The sequence below is a fragment of the Excalfactoria chinensis genome, chromosome 1, assembly GCF_039878825.1.
Source record: "Excalfactoria chinensis isolate bCotChi1 chromosome 1, bCotChi1.hap2, whole genome shotgun sequence".
NCBI classification, from domain to species: Eukaryota; Metazoa; Chordata; class Aves; order Galliformes; family Phasianidae; genus Excalfactoria; species Excalfactoria chinensis.
In genome coordinates, this window is record NC_092825.1 from 136,559,775 (window position 1) to 136,579,701 (window position 19,927).

Sequence of the window (19,927 nt, forward strand, 5' to 3'; positions counted from 1 at the left end):
CATGAATCTCCAAACCCCTGCCGCAGGCAGGGCCACCAACCTCCACATTTAATACTAGACCAGGCTGCCCAGCGCCCCATTCAACCTGGCCTTGAACACCTCCAGGGATGGGGCATCCACAGCCTCTCTGGGCAGCCTGTGTTGGCATCCCACCACTCTCATAGTAAAGAACTTCACCCTGACATCCAACCTAAATCTGCCCTCCTTCATCTTAAAACCATTTCCCCTCGTCCTGCTATTATCTACCCTTTCAAAGAGTTGACTCCTTTCCTGTTTATTGGCTGCCTTTAGGTACTCAAAGGCTGTAAGGTCACCCTGCACCCTTCTCCAGCCTGAACAAGCCCAGTTCCCTCAGCCTGTCTTTGTAGAGGAGGTGCTCCAGCCCCCTGATCATCTTTGTGGCCCTCCTCTGGGCCCTCTCCAACAGATCTCTATCTTTCTTGTACTGGGGGCTCCAGACCTGGACACAGTGTACTCCAGGTGGGGTCTCACGAGTGCAGAGCAGAGAGGGGCAATCACCTCCCTGCCTCTGCTGGCCACCCCTCTTCTGATGGAGCCCAGGACACCATTTGCAACTTTGCTTTCAAGTAAAGACAAAAGTAAAATAGGTGATTTAAAGTTAAACCTAAGAATATGCACAGACTTTTTCCAATCTGTCTCCCATGGGAAAAAAAAAATAAAAAGAACAGTTCATTAAAAACTGACATTGAAGAAAAACATTCCTGTGTTCATACTCATGCTTGCCTTGGGACTTGTTTTCACTGCAGATTCAGAAGGAACAGAAATCTCTGTGTCACAGGATGATCTACTGTCATCACTCAAGCATCATTTTTAATCTCACTGCAAAACTCTGAAGGCCAAAGTGGAACTTTGTGTGAACTGGAATAGGCTCCCCAGGGAGGTGGTTGAATTGCCATCCCTGGATGTGTTTAAGAGCCGTTTGGATGTGGTACTCAGGGATATGATTTAGCAGAGGTTGTTTTTTTTTAGAGATAGGGTACTAGTTAGGCAGCGGTTGGACTTGATGATCTTCAAAGTCTTTTCCAACCTGGGTAATTCTATGATTCTAAGAGGAAAACAATCATCTAAGGCATCTTAGTGAAGGCTGCCTTTAACAAAACTTGTCTGTATTTAAAGAAAGGTTATCAAAGGGCTCCAGGAATGACAGGGCACTGGAACATCAGCTTCTTCATGACCTCGGTTCTCTCCTCAGCTCTAGTGAAACAGTTCCAGAAGACTGTAAACCCACGACTAAAGCTTGGGCACATCAACTGGAAACTAAGATAGAAGTACAGTCTCCAAGGAATACATAAGAAGAGCAGTAGTCATATCACTTCTGTGATTCTACTTTTGGCATGTAGTACTTTAGGTACCTACCAAGCAAAGAAGGTACCTCAGAAGTTAGTCACCGGCTACCATGGGATTCAGAGTATATAGGCTCAAAATCTGGACTGCATGGCTACCAGGAAGGTAGCAAGAACTATGGAACTTGGTTGCAAATCTACATAAAATTTCAACTGATGATTTCAGAGATGCAAATGTTACAAGCAGCACTGCAGCCACCACAGTGCCTTCCGTTCTCCCACCCTGCATCATTAAACTACAGAGCCAGGCTCAGCCTTTGGTCCCAGAATTTCTGCAAGGAAAGGCAGAGGAGAGAAAAAGCACTCTCAAAATACTTTGTCAGACATCACACCAGTATTCCTTCAGCTCTTTCAGATGTCCTTCCCAACAATTAATCTCTGCCCACTGATCACCTACAGTCCTCTGTGAAGGTCTGAAGCTTCTATATAATCTATAAAGAGTTCAGAAAGTCACAAGAACAATACAGTGCAAGCAGTGATAGGAAAATCTATATCTCCCTGAATACATGACAAATCTTGACACGTGTCTGAACATGTTAACCACAAACAGTTCCCATATCAACTCAATACAGAAAATGCAGCAAACAGGACAGCACCAGCATGTCTTTGTGCCAGTACTTTGGGATTTGCTTGTCTCAGAAGCAGACACGTACATTCTCATATTTTTCTAAGTAGAGATAGCTAGTCAGTCAAGAGAATTTAATCAGAAGAAAAGGCTTTATCAGCCTAAATTTTAGGTAAGACACTAAGATGGAACATGCTAAGTGTGAGACTTATACACACGTCTCCTATCTCCCTTCCCAGATTTACTGAGCTCACTGGAGTAGCATGGCTGGTTTATGGCCAATGCAGCACCAGGTGCAGAGGACTGTCTTCTCTCTCCTCACTCTCTTCAACAGCAGACTAACATCTTGGACCTTCCTTGTCCTGTCTCAGTCAGAAACTCATTGTGTACCCCAAAGAGGGGATCTTCTGTGCTCACAGAGTAGAAGATCAAGAAATCTGACAATATAAAGCTCAGAGGAAAACCTGAAATAAAACAAACCTTGTGAAGGAAGAAGACAGATCTGTTTATCTGTTTATCTTCTACAAATAGTTGCCAAGAAACATACTGTAGGCTAATAACCATGCAGAGCAATTGCAAGACTGTAATTCTTCGTAAGTAAAAACAGATGGAAGGACAGATTCAGCTGTGAAAGGCACTATGTGTACATGGCCTACATCCATCTCGTTACCTTCATATTTGCTAGGACCTCAGATTCACTCCCACTCCTCTTTCACTCGATTTACTTCTCCAACTGTAAAGCTATTAGATGTAAATGTAAAACCTTCAAATGCTGTGCTCAGCCTCAAGAAATATACAAGAAGTTTTACGTAGTGATGAGAGATACCTATTTGCACACTTCCAACAAACCCTAAATGGAGGCATCTGTAGTTAAAATACATCTTGTGATTCAGTCTGGTTTAGTGTCATACATTCATCTTAATGTCAGCTATTTCCAAGGAACTTCTTTTTTAGCTGTTTCATATGCAGAACTTTGTAAGTGTCATTTAAAAAAAAAAAGAAAACGAAAAAGCTTTGATGAAGTGTAAAGTTCCTTCTTATAACAGCTCTTCTCATGGATGCAGTGTATTTCTGGTATTTAAGGACTAAATAAACAGCTTTGTTTATTCAGCGAATGTAAGATGATATCGCTATATCTTGAACACTTTACATCAGGTTCAAGGGCTACTTTCCCCAAACAGACGGTCATCCAGAGTGCTTCAGGCTCTAGAAAGTTAGCAAGGGAAGACATGGCAGTTAAGTTCGCACTAATAAAATGGAGAATTTTTGACTAGCAACATAAAATGTATCTTAGTCATTTTCTTTCCATCTCTATAAGGAAGGTCAACTTCCTCTCCCCTTCCCTCACGTCTCTCCAAAGAGACATTTTTAAGAAAAAGGAAGTAGCTGTAGTTTCTCTTTTTCATTAGGAGACCAAACACAGAAGCTCTCCAAGATTTTACAAGAAAAAGACACACATGCACTGTTACTAAATGAGATGTTTTAAATTCTTTTCTTGATCCGACATTAAAGAGAAAATCAAACAGAGAAAAGGAAGGCAGATTGGTATCAGAATTATATGAAAAATTATTTTGCATAATGGTTAGAGCTTGACAGAATTACTTACCTTCATGGACAAGCACAGTCACTGTAACCTCTCAAAACATTTTTTCTGTATGTGCAGGCATACATTTTGCAAATGGCAAAGATGTACTGCCATTTCAGCACAGTATACCTATCCTAACTTGTACTTTTCTCCTTGTGTCACTGCTACTGTTCTACAGACAAGAGAAATCATACTGTTAAAAACCCAGAGAAGGGCAACGAGACTTGTGAAGGGCTTGGAAAATCAGCCCTACAAGGAGAGGCTGAGGGAGCTGGGGATGTTTAGTCTGGGGAAAAGGAGGCTGAGGGGAGACCTTATCGCGCTCTTCCAGTACCTGAAAGGTTCTTACAGTGAGAGTGGGGCAGGTCTCTTCTCACTGCTGACAGGTGACAGGAAGAGGGGAAATGGCCTCAAGTTGCACCAAGATAAGTTTAAGTTGGACGTTAGGAAACACTTCTTTACAGAAAGGGTAGTTAGGTACTGGAATAGGCTCCCCAGGAAGGTGGTTGAGTCGCCATCCCTGGATGTGTTTAAGAGCCGTTTGGATGCGGAGTTCAGAGATATGATTTAGCAGAGGGTTGTTAGAGTTAGGGTACTATGGTTAGGCCGTGGTTGGACTTGATGATCTTTGAGGTTTTTTCCAACCTGAGTAATTCTATGATTCTATGATTCCATGATTTCATTTTTCTTTTAATGTTCCTGTTAAAAAGCTGTCAATGCCTCAATGAAGACACCTACAATTTAGAAGTCTACATATGAGTTAGTAATTTAAATATGGCCTTATAGTTGACAAAGAGAAATAGAAGCTGCTGAGATGTGACTCATTCTACAGCAGAAGTCTTCAAAATACACACTCTACTGAATAACTCCCAGGGATTCCCTGTCAAATCAGTGAAGAAGCAGGTGCTTGTAGGACACAGCTCACCTCATCCAAAGCTAACTGTAGCACTGCAGTTGCCTAAGTGCACAACTAAGAAAGGTTCAGGAAGCAGTATGCCATCTCCTGAACCAACTAGCACAATTGGCAATGTGGACCAGACATCGTGCGCACAAATTCTTCCTTGGATCTTAGAGAGAAAGTGAAAACTTCACACTGAAAGCTAAAATCCATTTTTTTACAGGACCTCAAAAGTCACGGATAAAATAGAGTAGGCACTGCCTTCTCCTCTCCTTTCCGAATACTTTCTCCTTCTGGAAGAATCTGCATACCCTCCTCCACAAACAAATATGACCTCACTTTCACACGAAGATCCCCTGATGAACCAGTTATTTTTCTTTTCAGATGCTTTACCTGATGTAGGAGTGTATGTGTCAGCTAGCTGTGCAGACGTGAGCAAGGTGTCTAAGCTCCCACCACAAAGGAGATCAAGTCAAAAAGGTGAGCAGATCACATCTCAAAGTCAGTCACCTATGGTTGTTCAACTGAATATCAACCATTGCCTAAATGCAGCCACCTCAGGTTAGTTTTGAGTGGGATTCAGCAAATCTAGCTGGATACTTAAATATTTGTACCTGTCCAGAATTTAGCACAAACAGACAGACAATGCTTCTTCCTCATTTCCTAATCCCTCTTACTCTACTGCTGAACTTCCTGAACTGCTGCCAGCAGGTCAAGGGAAGTGATCTTTCCTCTCTCTTCTCAGCTCTGGTGAGGATGCATCTGGAATACTGAGCCCAGTACTGTAGCCCTAAGTACAAGGAAGATATAGACTGGCTGGAGCAAGTCCAGCACATGTCCAGGATGACGATTAGGAAATCAGAGTGTCTTTTACGGGATAAGAGGCTGAGAGAGCTGGGACAGCTTGTCTTGGAGAAGAAAAGACATGGGAGATTTTATCCATGAATACAAAAGCCTGAAGGTAGGGAATGAAGACAGGGAACCATTTTCTTCTCAGTAGTGCTCAGTCATAGAACAAGAGTCAATGATTACAAATTAAAGTCCATGAAAATTCATCAGAACACGAGGAAAAGAAAACCTTTTTTTTTTTTTTTTACTGTGAAAATGGTAAAAAACTAGAATAGGTCATTTGGAAAGGTTGTGAAATTTTCCTCCTTGGAAATACTCAACATCTAATGAGACATGGTGCTGAGCAACCTACTATAGCTGACTGCCTCATCTGGAGGGTTGGACCAGTTGTCAACCTCAGTGGAACTTTTCAAACCATCCGAGAACTACAACCTGACAAAACACAATGTCATATTTCATTCCTGCAAAATTATTCCAATGAGAAATATAAGATGAGGACCTGGAGACTATTTTTTTTATAAGTGTATGTGTATGTGTCCAGTACAACATTCAAACGGATGCTGTTTTCTAAGCTGTTTCAATTGATTTAAGGAACAAAAAGGCAACTTTCTTTCTGAGCTTCACTAAATGATATGCACTGCAGGGAAACACTTCTGTAATCAGCTAATGAACTTCTGGGTTCAAGTGAAATGGAATTAGGCTGCATCTGACTTTCAAGATATACCTGCACCTCTAACCTGAAGCTCCCCAGGTTTATGACATTAAGAAAACTTATTATAAGAAACAAACCTGGACTATATGATCCAAGTATGGTATATACCTGGCAAAGAAAACTGGAAGAAACTAAGAGCCATAAACAAGAAGAAGAATAACAATGCAGGTTACCTATTATATATATGAATATTCAAGATACATGAATTTGTTCACAGTATACTATTTTATTTATTTATTTGTTTATTGTAAATAAACACTATGTATTTATACAGCGTGCTTTACACAACATACCAGCAATGGAAACTACTAGGGCCACACTGACATTCTGAAAGAATGGAAATTAAGAGGTACTACAGTTTCATCTGGAAAGTAAAAGGTTGACTTGAACAGCATATTCATACGCTGATTCAAAGTTAGTGACCTAGGAAGACACATCTTACATCAAAGACGGCCACAACGCAACTTCTGTATTCTGATAACACCAAATATGTACTCTAAAATTCCCTGTCGCCAGGCATATTACATCAGTGCCTACCTGTCATATGGCTACAGTCATATACATACGCAAACACACACAAAAACAAAAACATTTTCTAAATGTGGTAGATCCCTCAAAACCACAAAAAACATGAACTCACGACATTCTTTTACATCCTGACATTTATAGAGAAGAGCATTAGCAAGGATGAATGCAGAAAGATGCAGTCCCACATCTTGTAACCAAAAAGCCAGGTCTCATTTAAGAACATTCGTTTTGTGTTAAAAACATACAAAGTGAGAATATCAATGAACTGAAAGTGGGAACATCCTGAGGAGAAAATGGTAAACTGAAAATAATTCAGAAATCATGCAGGCACAGTTCATTTTAATATTCCAGATAGGCAGAAGTGCAGTGAAAGCTAAATGACAGAACAGCATCACGTACATTCAGTCACATGTGTGCATAAGTGGTCTTTAGAAAAACAGTGAAGTGTCTAACTAGCAGGGAAGTAGTGACTACATTCTGCATCTAGTTGACTTGGTATTTGTGTATTTGCTAAGCCTGTTCTCCGAGAACATGAAAATTTAATTCAGTATAGTATGCTAGATAATGCCAACAGCAGTAACAATTACAAATATACACAGGTAGTTGGAATGACTTAACACTGATCCAACAACCCAAGCAGTTTTGTAGTCGTACACATATATGTGTTACTTAGAATCTACACTTATAGTGCTAAAAGGTGCCCTTACAGAGTTTCACATTCCTCTTCAGACTACTTAATAAACTAGGAAACAGCACTCTTTTATCTGTTTTCTCAAGTGACACCAAATTATCACCACAAACAGATGAGAAAATAAGACTTCCTATTCACAAAAGTACGATAAATATACTGTGTAAGAATGGCTGAAGTTCATAACATGAACTTTTTTTTCCAAACTGCAGCACTTGTTACTTATGTGCACTTATTATGGCAGAGTGCAGATATCTGCTCATTGCAGAAAATAAACCTGAGACTAAAAAGGCACGATGATGACTTAATTCATCCTGACTGAAGTAATATTAAACTTGAAATATCTTTTTTTAAGCCCTCTTGTGACACATGGAAAGCTCAGTTTATTCCTGAGGGCTTACACCTATGTAGAACATACTGTCAACCTGCAATTAAAAAATGATCATTCATGAAAAAGAATCCTAAGAGGGCTGCACGATACAGCTGACTAAAACTGTACATTAAAAGGCAATTAAATAAGAACTGGAATGAAAAAAAATGCTTGATCCATTCTTCCAAAGTCTCTATAACCAAGTATACACACAGTTCCTACTACCAGGAAAGAGGGGGTTGAAATGCCTTTCCTTTTCTTTTCCCCTCCTTTCCTTTCCTCCATAACGAACACCTGTTCAAAAGGAAGGGCTATTAAAAGAGCTAGAAGAGTAACAGGAAGGGTAGAGTGTTTGGAGGAAGTCACAGATTCTCAGTTGGGCTCAGAGGAATGTGATGGTCTCCAGGAGAGGAATTCTGGTTTGTTAGCTATGCTGTTTTTATCTATATTTATGGTGAGACCACACTGCTGAGCAGACTAAACCAAGTACATCTCCATCACTCATGTCAGTCCTTCTTCTAGCTCAAAGAGCATTTGGAGTATGTGAAAATGGTAAGAGACCAAAGCACTAAATTAATAGTAGCGATATGTGACATATTCACAGACATTTAACTCCGAGTTTACCTCGTAGGTTCTAAAAGCAAGGGTAGAATTTGAGTTATTTGTAAGACTGCATCAATTTAATAATCACAGAATCATAGAATGGTTTGGGTTGGAAGGGACCTTTAGGATCATCCAGTTCCAACCCTCTGCTATAGGCAGGGACACCTCCTAGACCAGGTTGCTCAAAGCCCTATCCAGCCTGGCCTTGAACGCTTCCAGGGAGAGGGGATCCACAACCTCACTGGGTACTTGTTCCAGTGTCTCACCACCCTCATGATAAAGAATTTCTTCCTAATATCTAGCCCAAGTCTACCCTCTTCCAGTTTAGAAGCCTTTCCCTTTGTCCTGTCACTACATGTTCTTACAAAAAGATCTTTGGAAGAGGAGGCAGTTTCACTGCTTGAAAAGTAAACAGTATTTTGAGTCAATAAATCAAAGGCAGAGCTCCTAATTTGTTTGTTTTTTTTTTTTCAAACAGCTTATCAGCATTTAACAATCTCAAAAAGTCAGTACAATGTGTTTTAGCAGTAAATGCTTTAATACTAAGAACAGAGTCAGAAAGGAAAATGATAGACCACATCAACTTTATCTAAATGACACAAATAAAGTGATTTCCCACTTGTACTGCCTCCGTCACGGTATGAAATGGCTATATGCATGTGTTCTGGGAGGAGAACAAAACATGAAATCCCACCAGTAAAAAGAAGTTGCTTTCTGGAATAAACTTGGGCCTGCTAAAAAAGTATAAACATCAAGATAAATAAACAAGCAAACAGTATTGTAATGGGTATTTATACCATTTCCACAAAAGTTTGGGTCTAGGACTGAAACAGCAAATTTAACTGCAGGGCTCAGATAACACTGGTAAACTGCAAATACTACCCACCTCTTTTGTTGTATGTCAGTTTATCACCAGCCAGTCAGTGCTTCGCATTTTTGAAGTTAAAGACAAACTTTCTATTTACTGTTATAATCAATAACATTCCTTAGCAACTGCAGCTCTCCTTGGAGTCCAAATGTACTGCACTGATTGTACATATAACACAGTGTTTTAGACGACACGATTTTTAAAACAGCAAGACTTACCAATCCACTTAAGGCTAAAATCCAGATGTAGGAACCAGACGTTAAGAGCTAGAAGGTAAGAGTAGCAATTTAAGATTTTCATTTTACATAGCTGATGTTTCCTGAGCTACTACGTACAACATTATGTACAACATGTATGTATGCTACATACCTATCATGACAATGGGGAAAGTCATACATTTATTTCTGTGAAAATTATGTTTAAAGTTAATAAATATACATTCCAAAAGTAGAACTGGAAAAAAAAAAAAGAAACACCCACAGGGATTCAACAATTGTTCTTCTTCTATAGAACAATACATTTTATTTTCATACAGCATACTAAGTATAACAGGATGTCAGTTATAGGCTGCACAGAAAAACAAGTCTGAAAGACAGACTGAAGCAAAGGAAATGACTCAGCAGCAGAAGGAGAAGAGTTCCAAGCTGGGCAGTGCAAGTGAAGCTCTTAGACATTCAGCCACAGAGCGATGAAGCATGAGCATCAAAATTAAAGAACTAAAGTGCTCCCCCGTGACATACTTACAGGCATGAAATCACAGAAACTGGTCAAAGTGAATTTTAAAAAAAATATATCTAGATACGCCAACAGGGTGGCCCACCCTTTCTAGTAAAGTGTACATGACTCATCATCTGGAGAATGTTATTCTTAGTTGGGAAAACAGGCTGAAAATTAGACTGATACTGATTACTAAAATAGCTCTGTGAGATGCTGCCTGAATTGTGAGAACACCTCTCTAGGCTTACTACGGAAAGAGTGACTTGAGATAAGGGCAGAGTTTACAAATGAGGAGAAGCCAATGAGTTTCCTTTGACCTCTGTGTGACGGCAGTGATAGTTCTGCATGAAGGAGGGAAAGACCCTGTGAAGATGCAGTGATGAGTACCTGGTCTTGTATGTGTGAAAGCAAGAAGCAAGGGACACAGTGGAAAAGAGCTCAGACAGTATCACTGTTTTCACAAGGATTGGAGTAATAGCAGTGTTGGGAGAGAGGAAACAATGTGGATCAAGAAAACAGGGCACTGGAGCAGAAATCAACAGAATCCAAAGGTTGAACAGCAATGCAGATGAATGAAATGCTCAAGCAGAGCAGGAACCACACTTCTGAAACTGACCGCTCATTCTAAAATACTCTGTACCATATTGTGTAATTATGGTGCTTTCCACTGCTAGTTTTAGAGCTATTTTTGAGTCCCTGGAATATATAAAAATGAGTACAGTTTCTCATAATTTCACACACCTCCTGATGCATAATTCAGATCGTGACATTACAGTCATTTCTGAGCCACTGGGGGCTTACTAACATATTTCTGAACCAGGTACCTGTATCTTTCCATTCACATTTAACAGAACACTACTTGAAAGTGCTGTGCAATATTTTACATTAAATTATCTGTTACAAGGCAATGCTTGGCATAAAAATAACAAATTTATATAAATGTGTAATTCAACCAAATCCTTGGTTAATTACTAACAGTCTTAACCATAGCAAATACTGTACTCTGCCTACATCTCTGCTTGAGCAATATCAGACAAGACAAAAACAAACAAAAACAAAAATGCAAGCAGATTAAAAAGGTGAAAAATACACGTGTGTTTTGTACCAGGTCCTGTTTTCACCTGGCTCATTTCACTGAATCCCCCTCAAATTTACAGTACTTTAATATTATGTTTTCCTATGCGTGACAATCAAGACTGATAACAGTGGAATAGCAGATAATCTGCACACCACTTCAGCCCAAAATATGTCAGAATATATTGTTCATTGTTATAGTTCATGGGAAAGCACTAGCTAGACACAATCATGCACATGGAAGCACCGAAATTACACATACAGAAATACTAACTGCTATTAAGTCACTAAAAGATGAACAAGTACATACCATACCTGTAAACCGAGTATATAGACCAATGTCTTGTTTGTAATAGAAAAATAGCCTAGTACTTGTGTCACCTGCACTCTTGGAATGGAGCAATAAAACGGTACAAACAGAGCAAACACAGGACCCAAGCTGCAAATAGAAAGACAAACATGGTTAATGATACAAGTGATAACAGTATATAATTTGTAATGTAACAAAATGTAATTAACCCCGTGCACACGATGAACACAAATATAACACTGCCTTGCAAATAAGGGTCTTCCTTGGGAACTGGTGACTTGGTAATCTGTGGCATTCAGGATAACACATTCACTACCAAATAACCTACCATTACTCTTTGGTAAATGAGCTTTCCAAGAAGAAACAGGTGATGAAAAGCATCTGATTTCCAAGTATTCAGGAGAGGAAGCAGCAAATAAGGCAACATTTTTGCATTAATAGCTGATTGTTTCTATAAAATGCAGACCACAAAAAGTCTTTTGCATCAGAACAAAACATATTTGATCTGGGCAAAAGGATTAAATATGAATATATCACATATGAAGTTGATCTCCCATTATTCACCCAGGTTTAAGGTGTTACAGTATTGAAAACAGAATGCAACATCTAAAATAGGATAATCAACAGCTTGATTTAACTTCCATTTTGCCAGCGACTCCTATGACCTCAGAAACATCTATGATGGAGATGGGAAAAAAAGTCAGTGAAGGAAAAGGCTTTTAGATTCTAATAGGTGTCTGGCACATCTGTAAGCAAGACATTATCAGCCCTCATTTCAGACCTTTTCCCTACCTCCCACAGAGCTCAGTCCTTTGCTGTAACCAAACATCCTCCATCTCAAAGCACTGTTTGCACAGGTTCACCAGAATACTGCCCTGCCCAGGCTACTACATCCTGAAAACAAAGATCCTGTCCAGTTGAAGTCCCCCCATCCCCTCACATCTGAGCAGCCCTGGTAACGTTTCCTGGTGTATCCTACTGCAGTGCAGCAGGGAGCAGCACCACGGGCATTGAGCTCCAGCCAATGGCCGGGCTGAGGGGCTCTGCAAAGCACACGTCCACCCCAGCTGGCTCCGCACAGACAGAACCAGGATCAAAGCAGAATTTTACATCATTTAACAGCTTATCAAAAGCTTCGAGACTTACAGTTTCCAAAGACCTTTACAGGACAGGGATCTTATTACTCTCAATGGGATTTCTGCATGCAGCATAAACCAGGATACAAAAAACCTGAAGTGTTCGCTCAGAAATCCATTTCCCTTACAGGGGAGCTACCAATAGGCGTAACGCTATGTGAAATGATGGTCTGAATATTAAAACTTTCATTTCCTGGATAACTGCCAAATACAACACCCTCAGCTACGAAGAAAGCCTAATGATTAAGTAGACAGTTCAAATACGGTAACTCATTTAATGGGCAGTGACTTAAGAAAAATTTGTTATCATTTTGATTGCTGTATTAGAAATTTAGCTTGCTGAAAACCTCCCCCTCTGAGGACCTAAATGTTGTTTAGCTAAAGGACATTGGAAACATTTTCAGTATCATTAGTTTCAGATAAGGTCAGGTACATGTGGATGTATGAGGGACACAAACTCAAGAACTACTGAAAGATGTTCTATTTACAGAGGATCCCACCTTTACCTAAACTGAGAGCACCTGTATAAACACACATAATGCATTCTTAAAATGCATCCACATTATTTAAGCTGTAGGGTTGATAGATACAGATACACGATTGCCACATAAAAAATAACTCTTCATTTGAACTGCTTCCATTGCTGACAAAATTCGACAAGAAAATGAGGATTCATAAGCAAAGAGAGAAGAAAAAGAGAACTTTTCTGCTCTTAGAAACGTCAGTATAAATTATTTCTGTCTACTGAACGTGATTCTTTCTATTCTTACCAAATTACCTGAGGGAGTACCAAAATCATGGCATGCTTTTCAGGTTTTATTCTTCTTGTGATAAATAGTGACTCAGATTAAGAGATTCTGCATGCAAGAGTGCACTCCATCATAGCACGGGAAAGCACAAAAGGGAACTTCTCATGCCTAGAATTGTATTTTAGAAAGAGATTACAAAATGTTGAAAGGTTCCCTCAGTCTTAATATTCACCATTAATTTCAGCAGAAAACATAGAAAGCGCCATCTCAGATCAGGGTACTGATCTGAGTAATTTGAAGTCCAGTATTTGACATAGCTCCATATCTAATAAACTTGAGGAGCTTGAAGAAACACAACAGATATTTTTTCTAAAACAGTAAGTTAGTAGACACCACAGACAGACAGATTTTTATAAAATTACTTATTTTTAGAAAGAGTTCTCATCTGTTATAAATGGGTGTTACAAGTATCCATCCAGGTATCCCACAAGCGCAGAGGGAGATGGCCAATGTTACTGCCAGTTGTTCTCATTACCACTGAAATGTCATGGTGGAAAAATGCAAATGCTGCCACCATCTTCAACAAGGGAAGGAAGACAATTCAGGTAGCTACACACCTCATCTCAGTCCCCGGAGAAGTTACAGAGCAATATTCTTTGCAGCCATTTCCAGACATGTGAAGGACAAACTGATAGCCCATGTTGATTTACCAAGGTCTACCCATGTCTGATCAATTTGATCAGTTTCTATGATGAAGTGACTGGCACTATGGACAGCAGTCAGCGCACTGGAACACAAGGCTACGTTCAGGTACCTCTTGACAGAGAAATGGGCTGACAAGAATCTTACGGATTTCAACAAAAGCAAGTGTGAAATCTTCTGCTAGGGTTGGAATAACCCTGTGCAGCAGCACAAAATTTCTAGACAGCAAATATTCACAAAAGAAGCTGGAAAATAATTATTAGTCAGGAATCTCACTCTTTCAGGGATGGCCTTGGGTTGTAATAGCAAGCGTGTAGTCATCAGATCCAGTTCAAGACTTCAAAGTGACTTTAAGCACTGTGCTCACTTTTGGGCTCCTCACTACAAGAAAGGCATTGATATACTGGATCAAGTCCAGTAGAGGGTAATGATAGTCCAGTACTTTACCAGGTTGCTTGGACAACATCCTCAGAGATATTCAAGACTCAAATGGACACAGACTTTTGCAACCTGTTCCGGTTGCACACACTCCTGACATATGAGATTGAACTAAATGACTGCCAGATGTATTATCTAGCACGAGTCTAAACAACTCCATGATTCTGTGAATAACCAAAGCTGTGCTCACGATGCTCTTAAATATTGGAGAGATTCTGTATTGGGTTTACATAGCAGGATTGGTACTGGGGGACTGCAGTGGTGGTTTCTGTGATCAGAGCCCAGCATTGCCCCAGGTCAGACCAGAGCCATGAACAGCTCTGGGTGTGCTCTGTGAGAGCAGACTGAAGGAAGGGAAAAACTGCACAACTGCAGCTGGGAGAGAGGAGAGAGAAATGGGAGAGAATAGCCCTGCAGCCATCCAGGTCAGCGCAGAAGGAGGGCAGGAGGTGCCTGGGAGGGCAGGAGGTACTCCAGGCACCAGAGCAGCAGCTCCCTGTAGTCATGGAGAGGCCCATGGAGGAGCAGGCTGCCCCCCTATAGCAGTGATGGAGCAGTGCTTGGAGAGCTGCAGCCTGTGGGAAGCTCAGACAGGATCAGTTCTAGAAGAACAGCATTGCAGGAGGGACCTAATGTGGAGCAGGGGCAGAGAGTGACCATGCAGAAGCAGCAGAGATAGGGAAGGACTGCAAACTGCTCCTGGCTCCCCTGTGCTGCTTGGGGGAAGTAGAAGAGCCAGGAAAGAAGTTGAGCCTGGGAAGAAGAGGGTTCAGGGCAGGTGCTTTTAATTTTGCTTTTATTATATGTTATATTATTTCTAATTGTTAATAAATTAAATTAATCTTCCTCAAACTGAGTTTGTTTTGCCTGTAACTGGATGGTAACTGATGAGTGACTTCCCTGCCCTGCATGGTTTTCCATCTTATTATCCCCAACATCCTACTGAAGAAGCAGGGTGAGAGAGCAGCATGGTGGGTACCTGGTGACCAGCCAAAGCTGACCCACCACACTTGCTGTAAATCTAAGGGCTGGTACTTAACTACTTTCATTGAGTTAATTAACTGTTCGGCAACGTATGGTCAGATTTGGTATCTACTCTTTTGAAGGACTATTTTAGTCCTCTCTGTTCCTTCATTTTCATCTTCTCTTCTCTTTGCTTTTCTCTTAATCTCTCCTAACCTCCTTTCTTTTCCTTTCCTCTTTGCTTTCAGAGATCCCGGTCTCAGCCTTTTGCTCCTTATGCTTACAACAGTATCAGGAACACCATGGTTAATTAACGCCCCACCAATTACCTTCTACTAGGAACTTGAGATATTCACGTGCAAAGAAAAGACTCAGACGCAAACATATGCCAACTCTAACCTCACTTTATGCCCACCTCATGTTTAGCAAATTAGTTTCAGTCACGTGGGTTACAAAATAACATCTTCAAACAGAACAAAATACTCCAAGCCCCAAAAGATTAAATTCTCAAGTCTGAACACTTTAGTGAACACAGTGTCCACCTCGAAGGCCTACTGTAGGCTCTGGAATCATTATATCCTCATTTTGAAGCATGTTAGATTTCAACATGTGCAGTGACAAAAAACAACACAGCAAAACAGAAGGGAACCTTTTCATGGAGGACAAAAAATGAAGAAACAATAATGTTGGAAAGAAAGCAACTGTATCCATTACTGTAGAGACTACTGACAAAGACTCAAGGATAAGGATTCATCTCTGAGAGAAATGCGTTACTCAGAGGGTGAATATTAAAAGCAGATTAAAACATTTAATATTAGTAAGTCTGTGAACAAAACATAGGAAACAATGGTTCTAAGCCATAAAGAACAGACGGGTAGCTAGCTACATGTTACTTCTGCAAAAATATCTGCTGTTGTCAATGGAAGTTCTGTGGGATTCAAATTTGCAGAAACAACCTGTTATTTTACTGAGAATGACTCACTCCATTTACTAACTGCGGTACCGTATTTTTCTTTAGTTCACATTATTTAAGTTCTTTACAAAAACATTAGCCTGACAAACCCACAACTGTGCAGTTCTTCTGGGAGACTGAAAATATCAGCTCTAAAAATGGCTGCACGTAATACAGAGAGAGTAAAAACAGCGTGCTTTATCAGTAACTCAAGTTACCACATTTATTGAGTGCTTTATATTTCTACAGGCTGTCCAGGCACTGCGAACTACACATAAGGTAGAAGCCTCTATTCTGAAAATGTGAAACTTTCTTGATAACATTTCTTAAAACTGGGTACCTCCCTGACATATGACAGCCCCTGACAGCTGTGATCCTCTCACTGATGGAGCCCAGAACGATAAGCACCTTCTATTGCACACAACCTTTCTGCCACACGTGAGCAAACCCAGTAGGTTACGTTACCCAATTCTGTATCTGATTGCCAATGTTTTGTAGGAATGCAGGGAAATGGAGGGGAAAAAAATACCCCAAACAAGACAATCAAACAAAAACATTAAGTGAAGTCACACATCTTGAGGGGAAAAGAGAGGTTGCAGCTCTCTGTGCATATCTCAGCAGAATAACTGCAACTTTGGCTTCACTAAAACATATGATCAATGAACCAACAGAATTCAGGCATCTACTGCTCCTAGGAAAAGCTCTAGCTCTTAAAGACTATGAAACAACTTATTCCATAAGCTGCTTGGTTCCATTTTAAACCAGTAACGCTTTCTTTTCTCTCCCTTACCATCAGCAAGATGATTAATAAAGAACTTTCCTCTTCTGCTGGCAAGAGACTTTCTTCTAATTTCAGTTTTATTTATCATTAATAAGATGTTACCATTGTCCCTTATCGCTTTCTACAAGTGTCAGTTAGTGATACTTCCCCCCAACCTTTGTTGTGCAAAGCTCAAGATGGTATCTGCTACTCTTTCACAAAACCCTTCTGCATCCCCCTGTTAGTACCTGCAGGCCGACCTAGCGACTGTTTCTATACTACCAGTCTGCTACCATATATTAACATAAAAATCCTTCAGTTAGGCATTCTTAATATGCAGCCCTCATGCAAGCAATTTTTGCAGAACACCAAACATTTGTTCAGCTTATGGTACTATAATGATTAAAAATAATAATAATAATAATCCTGTTCTTTTTTTAATATTATTAGCATGCTGACATTCACAAAACCAATCAGTCTTGGGGAATACCAGTGAAACTGAGAGGTACAAGAACAGTTGGTCAAACCATGCATCACAACTAAGGACAGTATTACAGCAACAACTGTGATCCCTGGTAACGTCAACTAGGTGTTATATAGTCAGCTACCTCTGCCTACCCACTGACAGTTGCTGCTCTGCGTTAGACATCTGCATCAAGTGGCTGGTAGTGACAGCTTACCAGGCAGCTCTGCTTTCGTGACTGATTGCGTTAACCCAAGTTTGAATTCAGCAAGCAAGAGGAGGCCGTACCCTAAAAGGCAGGCTCTGCCTGTGAACCCCACAATTACCCAAGTCTGGCACAGAAACTAGGCAGAAGACGTATGGAGGCATGAGAAAACACCAAAGGGGTTCAGATGGCTATTTTGTTGAAGAAGTATGGACAAAGAACTATACTGAAATTTTTTGTGTCACACGTTCATTTGGCTTGGGTGTTCTAACTACGTCTTCTTTAACCAGTTTAGCCTAAAATGTTTTCTTTGGTCTCTGGAGAGCAGACAGCAAGTAAGACTGTGACTCATCAAGGAGTCATCACTTGCTGTTCCTCAAACTCAAGTCACTTAAGAAATACTGTTTGTCCACAAAAGGACAGGATTCAGCTTCACATCATGAGACACCTGAACCTGCCTCGAAAAAGATGATAATTTTGGAAGAAAAGGCAGTTTTTCAGTAAAGATACTGAACTGGGACTCGGGCTGGGTGGGTTCATTTTCTGGTTGATCCATGAACAAATTGTGTAATTTCAGAAGTCACTTCTGACCTTGCATAGTAGCTGTCTAGACACAGAATAGTAAAGCTAAATCCAGTATCTTTTGTAAACAGCTAAAATAGGGCATGGACTAAGCAAGCAGACCAAAAAATGAATTATCATAGGCATCATAACAGCGGTCAAAATACAAACTGTAGGTCTTTAACGTAACCATCTCTGAAAGTAACATCTTAGTGCATTAACATTTATGTTACTTTTCTTGCATGACAGTAAACTTGTGTATTCCAATGGCAAAAACAAACAAGTCACACTTTTTGACACATTCCACTTTTTAATTTAGATTTTCACATTCTGGGACAGTTGGATGGAGTGGAAGGATGCAATCTGTGCCATTCTGCCTAAGCAATTCACATCCCATAAGGCCGGATTGGTGGCTAATGTACATGTGTGGCTCCGTGGGCACAATCCAGTAATGCATCTTAACAAAAAAGAGGTAGCATTTAATTTTATCTGATCAAAACAGGAAGCACATATTAGTATTGCTTTTATAATGCTAGAGCTACCATGAGATAAACATTTCCCTTAATGTGAAGTTGGGTTATTAATGTCAGTCCTTGAGCAAAGACTACTACATGTTTCAAGAAATTTCTCACTTCTACCACAATTTTTTGCTGCTGGACAGAGAACCACATTGTGGTATTATTTGACATATGGAGCAAGTTCCCTGTGTGGTTGTTCTTGAATCAGTAGTTAACCCTCGTTACTTCATTTAAAGAGATTTTACTCTGTGATGAAGACAATATTTAAAATAATTGAAAAACAAGGAAAAAGTCTGCAGTAAGCCCAGTACGATCCCTGAAAGACTTCCTGGTTTTGGAGGAGGAGCGCCCCTCAGCTACTGAGGAGCTGGAAGGACTTGAAGCAGTTCAGCTCCCTGGCATCTCAGGAGAACCATGTCATGCCTGCAGGGGGGGGTTCAGCACTGAAAACCAGATTATAGAGCCAACTAAATGTTCCAAGTATGAACAGAAGCATCTAGTGAGGCTCTATTTCATTTTCTATGGCAGGAACACTTCCCATAAGGCAAGGTATGTTTAAAAAAGTTTGACTTCGTCACTAAATCTGCAGTTACTTAAGACTTCCTGATGAGACAGATACGTTACTTGAGATCTGATCTCCACACACCTCTAGCACGGCAGCAGCAGCAGCAGCTTGTCCTGTGAGCACAGCTGAGCCTTCCCAAAGCAACGTTCCATCTCTTCATTGGCTGGAGCCACCAACACCAGCATCATCGTGCCCGCTTGCTCATTTTTGAGAATCAGGATGCTAAACGAGGCCACCTGAAACACAAGCTGTCTTTTGCAGTCACGAATGATCAGCACGAGTTTGTGGGGAAAATCCCAGGTAACTCCCAGCCACTGTCTCTAACAGCAAAGGGCAGGGATTTCCATCTATCATCTCTGATCTATCTCAGCCTCTTAGCTAACATGCCATTTCACTGACAGATCAAGGCTCCACATCCAGAAACAACGTTCTTCTAGGTACCAACGTGTTGCTTCACAACTTGGCCTTCCATTCCTCTCCCCATTCCCATCTCTATGCATCAATATAGTTTTATCAGAATCAGATATGTGTTTTAAAAGCCATTTATTTATTTCAGTGCACTTGCCTTACTCGTGTATTACAAACATGATTATCCGTAACCTTGCTCAAAGTGCAATCAAGTTACTCAGGCACACAGCCTCACTAATCTCTAGAACCACCCAAGTTCTTCAATTCCCTCTCGTATTTCTAAAGGGCATTTCCGTAAAGCCTCATCATTACGATACTAAAACAGTGCTGGGAATGTACCCGGGTTGTTGAGACGTCTGTTTTTACACAGCCTATC

At 40.4% G+C, this 19,927-nt stretch overlaps 1 protein-coding gene across 1 annotated transcript in view; it reads right to left on the bottom strand.

The window, feature by feature from the left end:
* The window catches only part of UBAC2 (UBA domain containing 2), an 89,884-nt gene that overhangs the window by 18,699 nt on the left and 51,258 nt on the right, over positions 1-19,927 (bottom strand). The window contains exons 5-6 of the mRNA XM_072342183.1: positions 11,137-11,260; positions 9,249-9,296 (exon numbers count right to left, since the gene is read on the bottom strand). Coding sequence (XP_072198284.1) covers positions 9,249-9,296; positions 11,137-11,260 — 172 coding nt within the window. The remainder of the gene's footprint in view (positions 1-9,248; positions 9,297-11,136; positions 11,261-19,927) is intronic.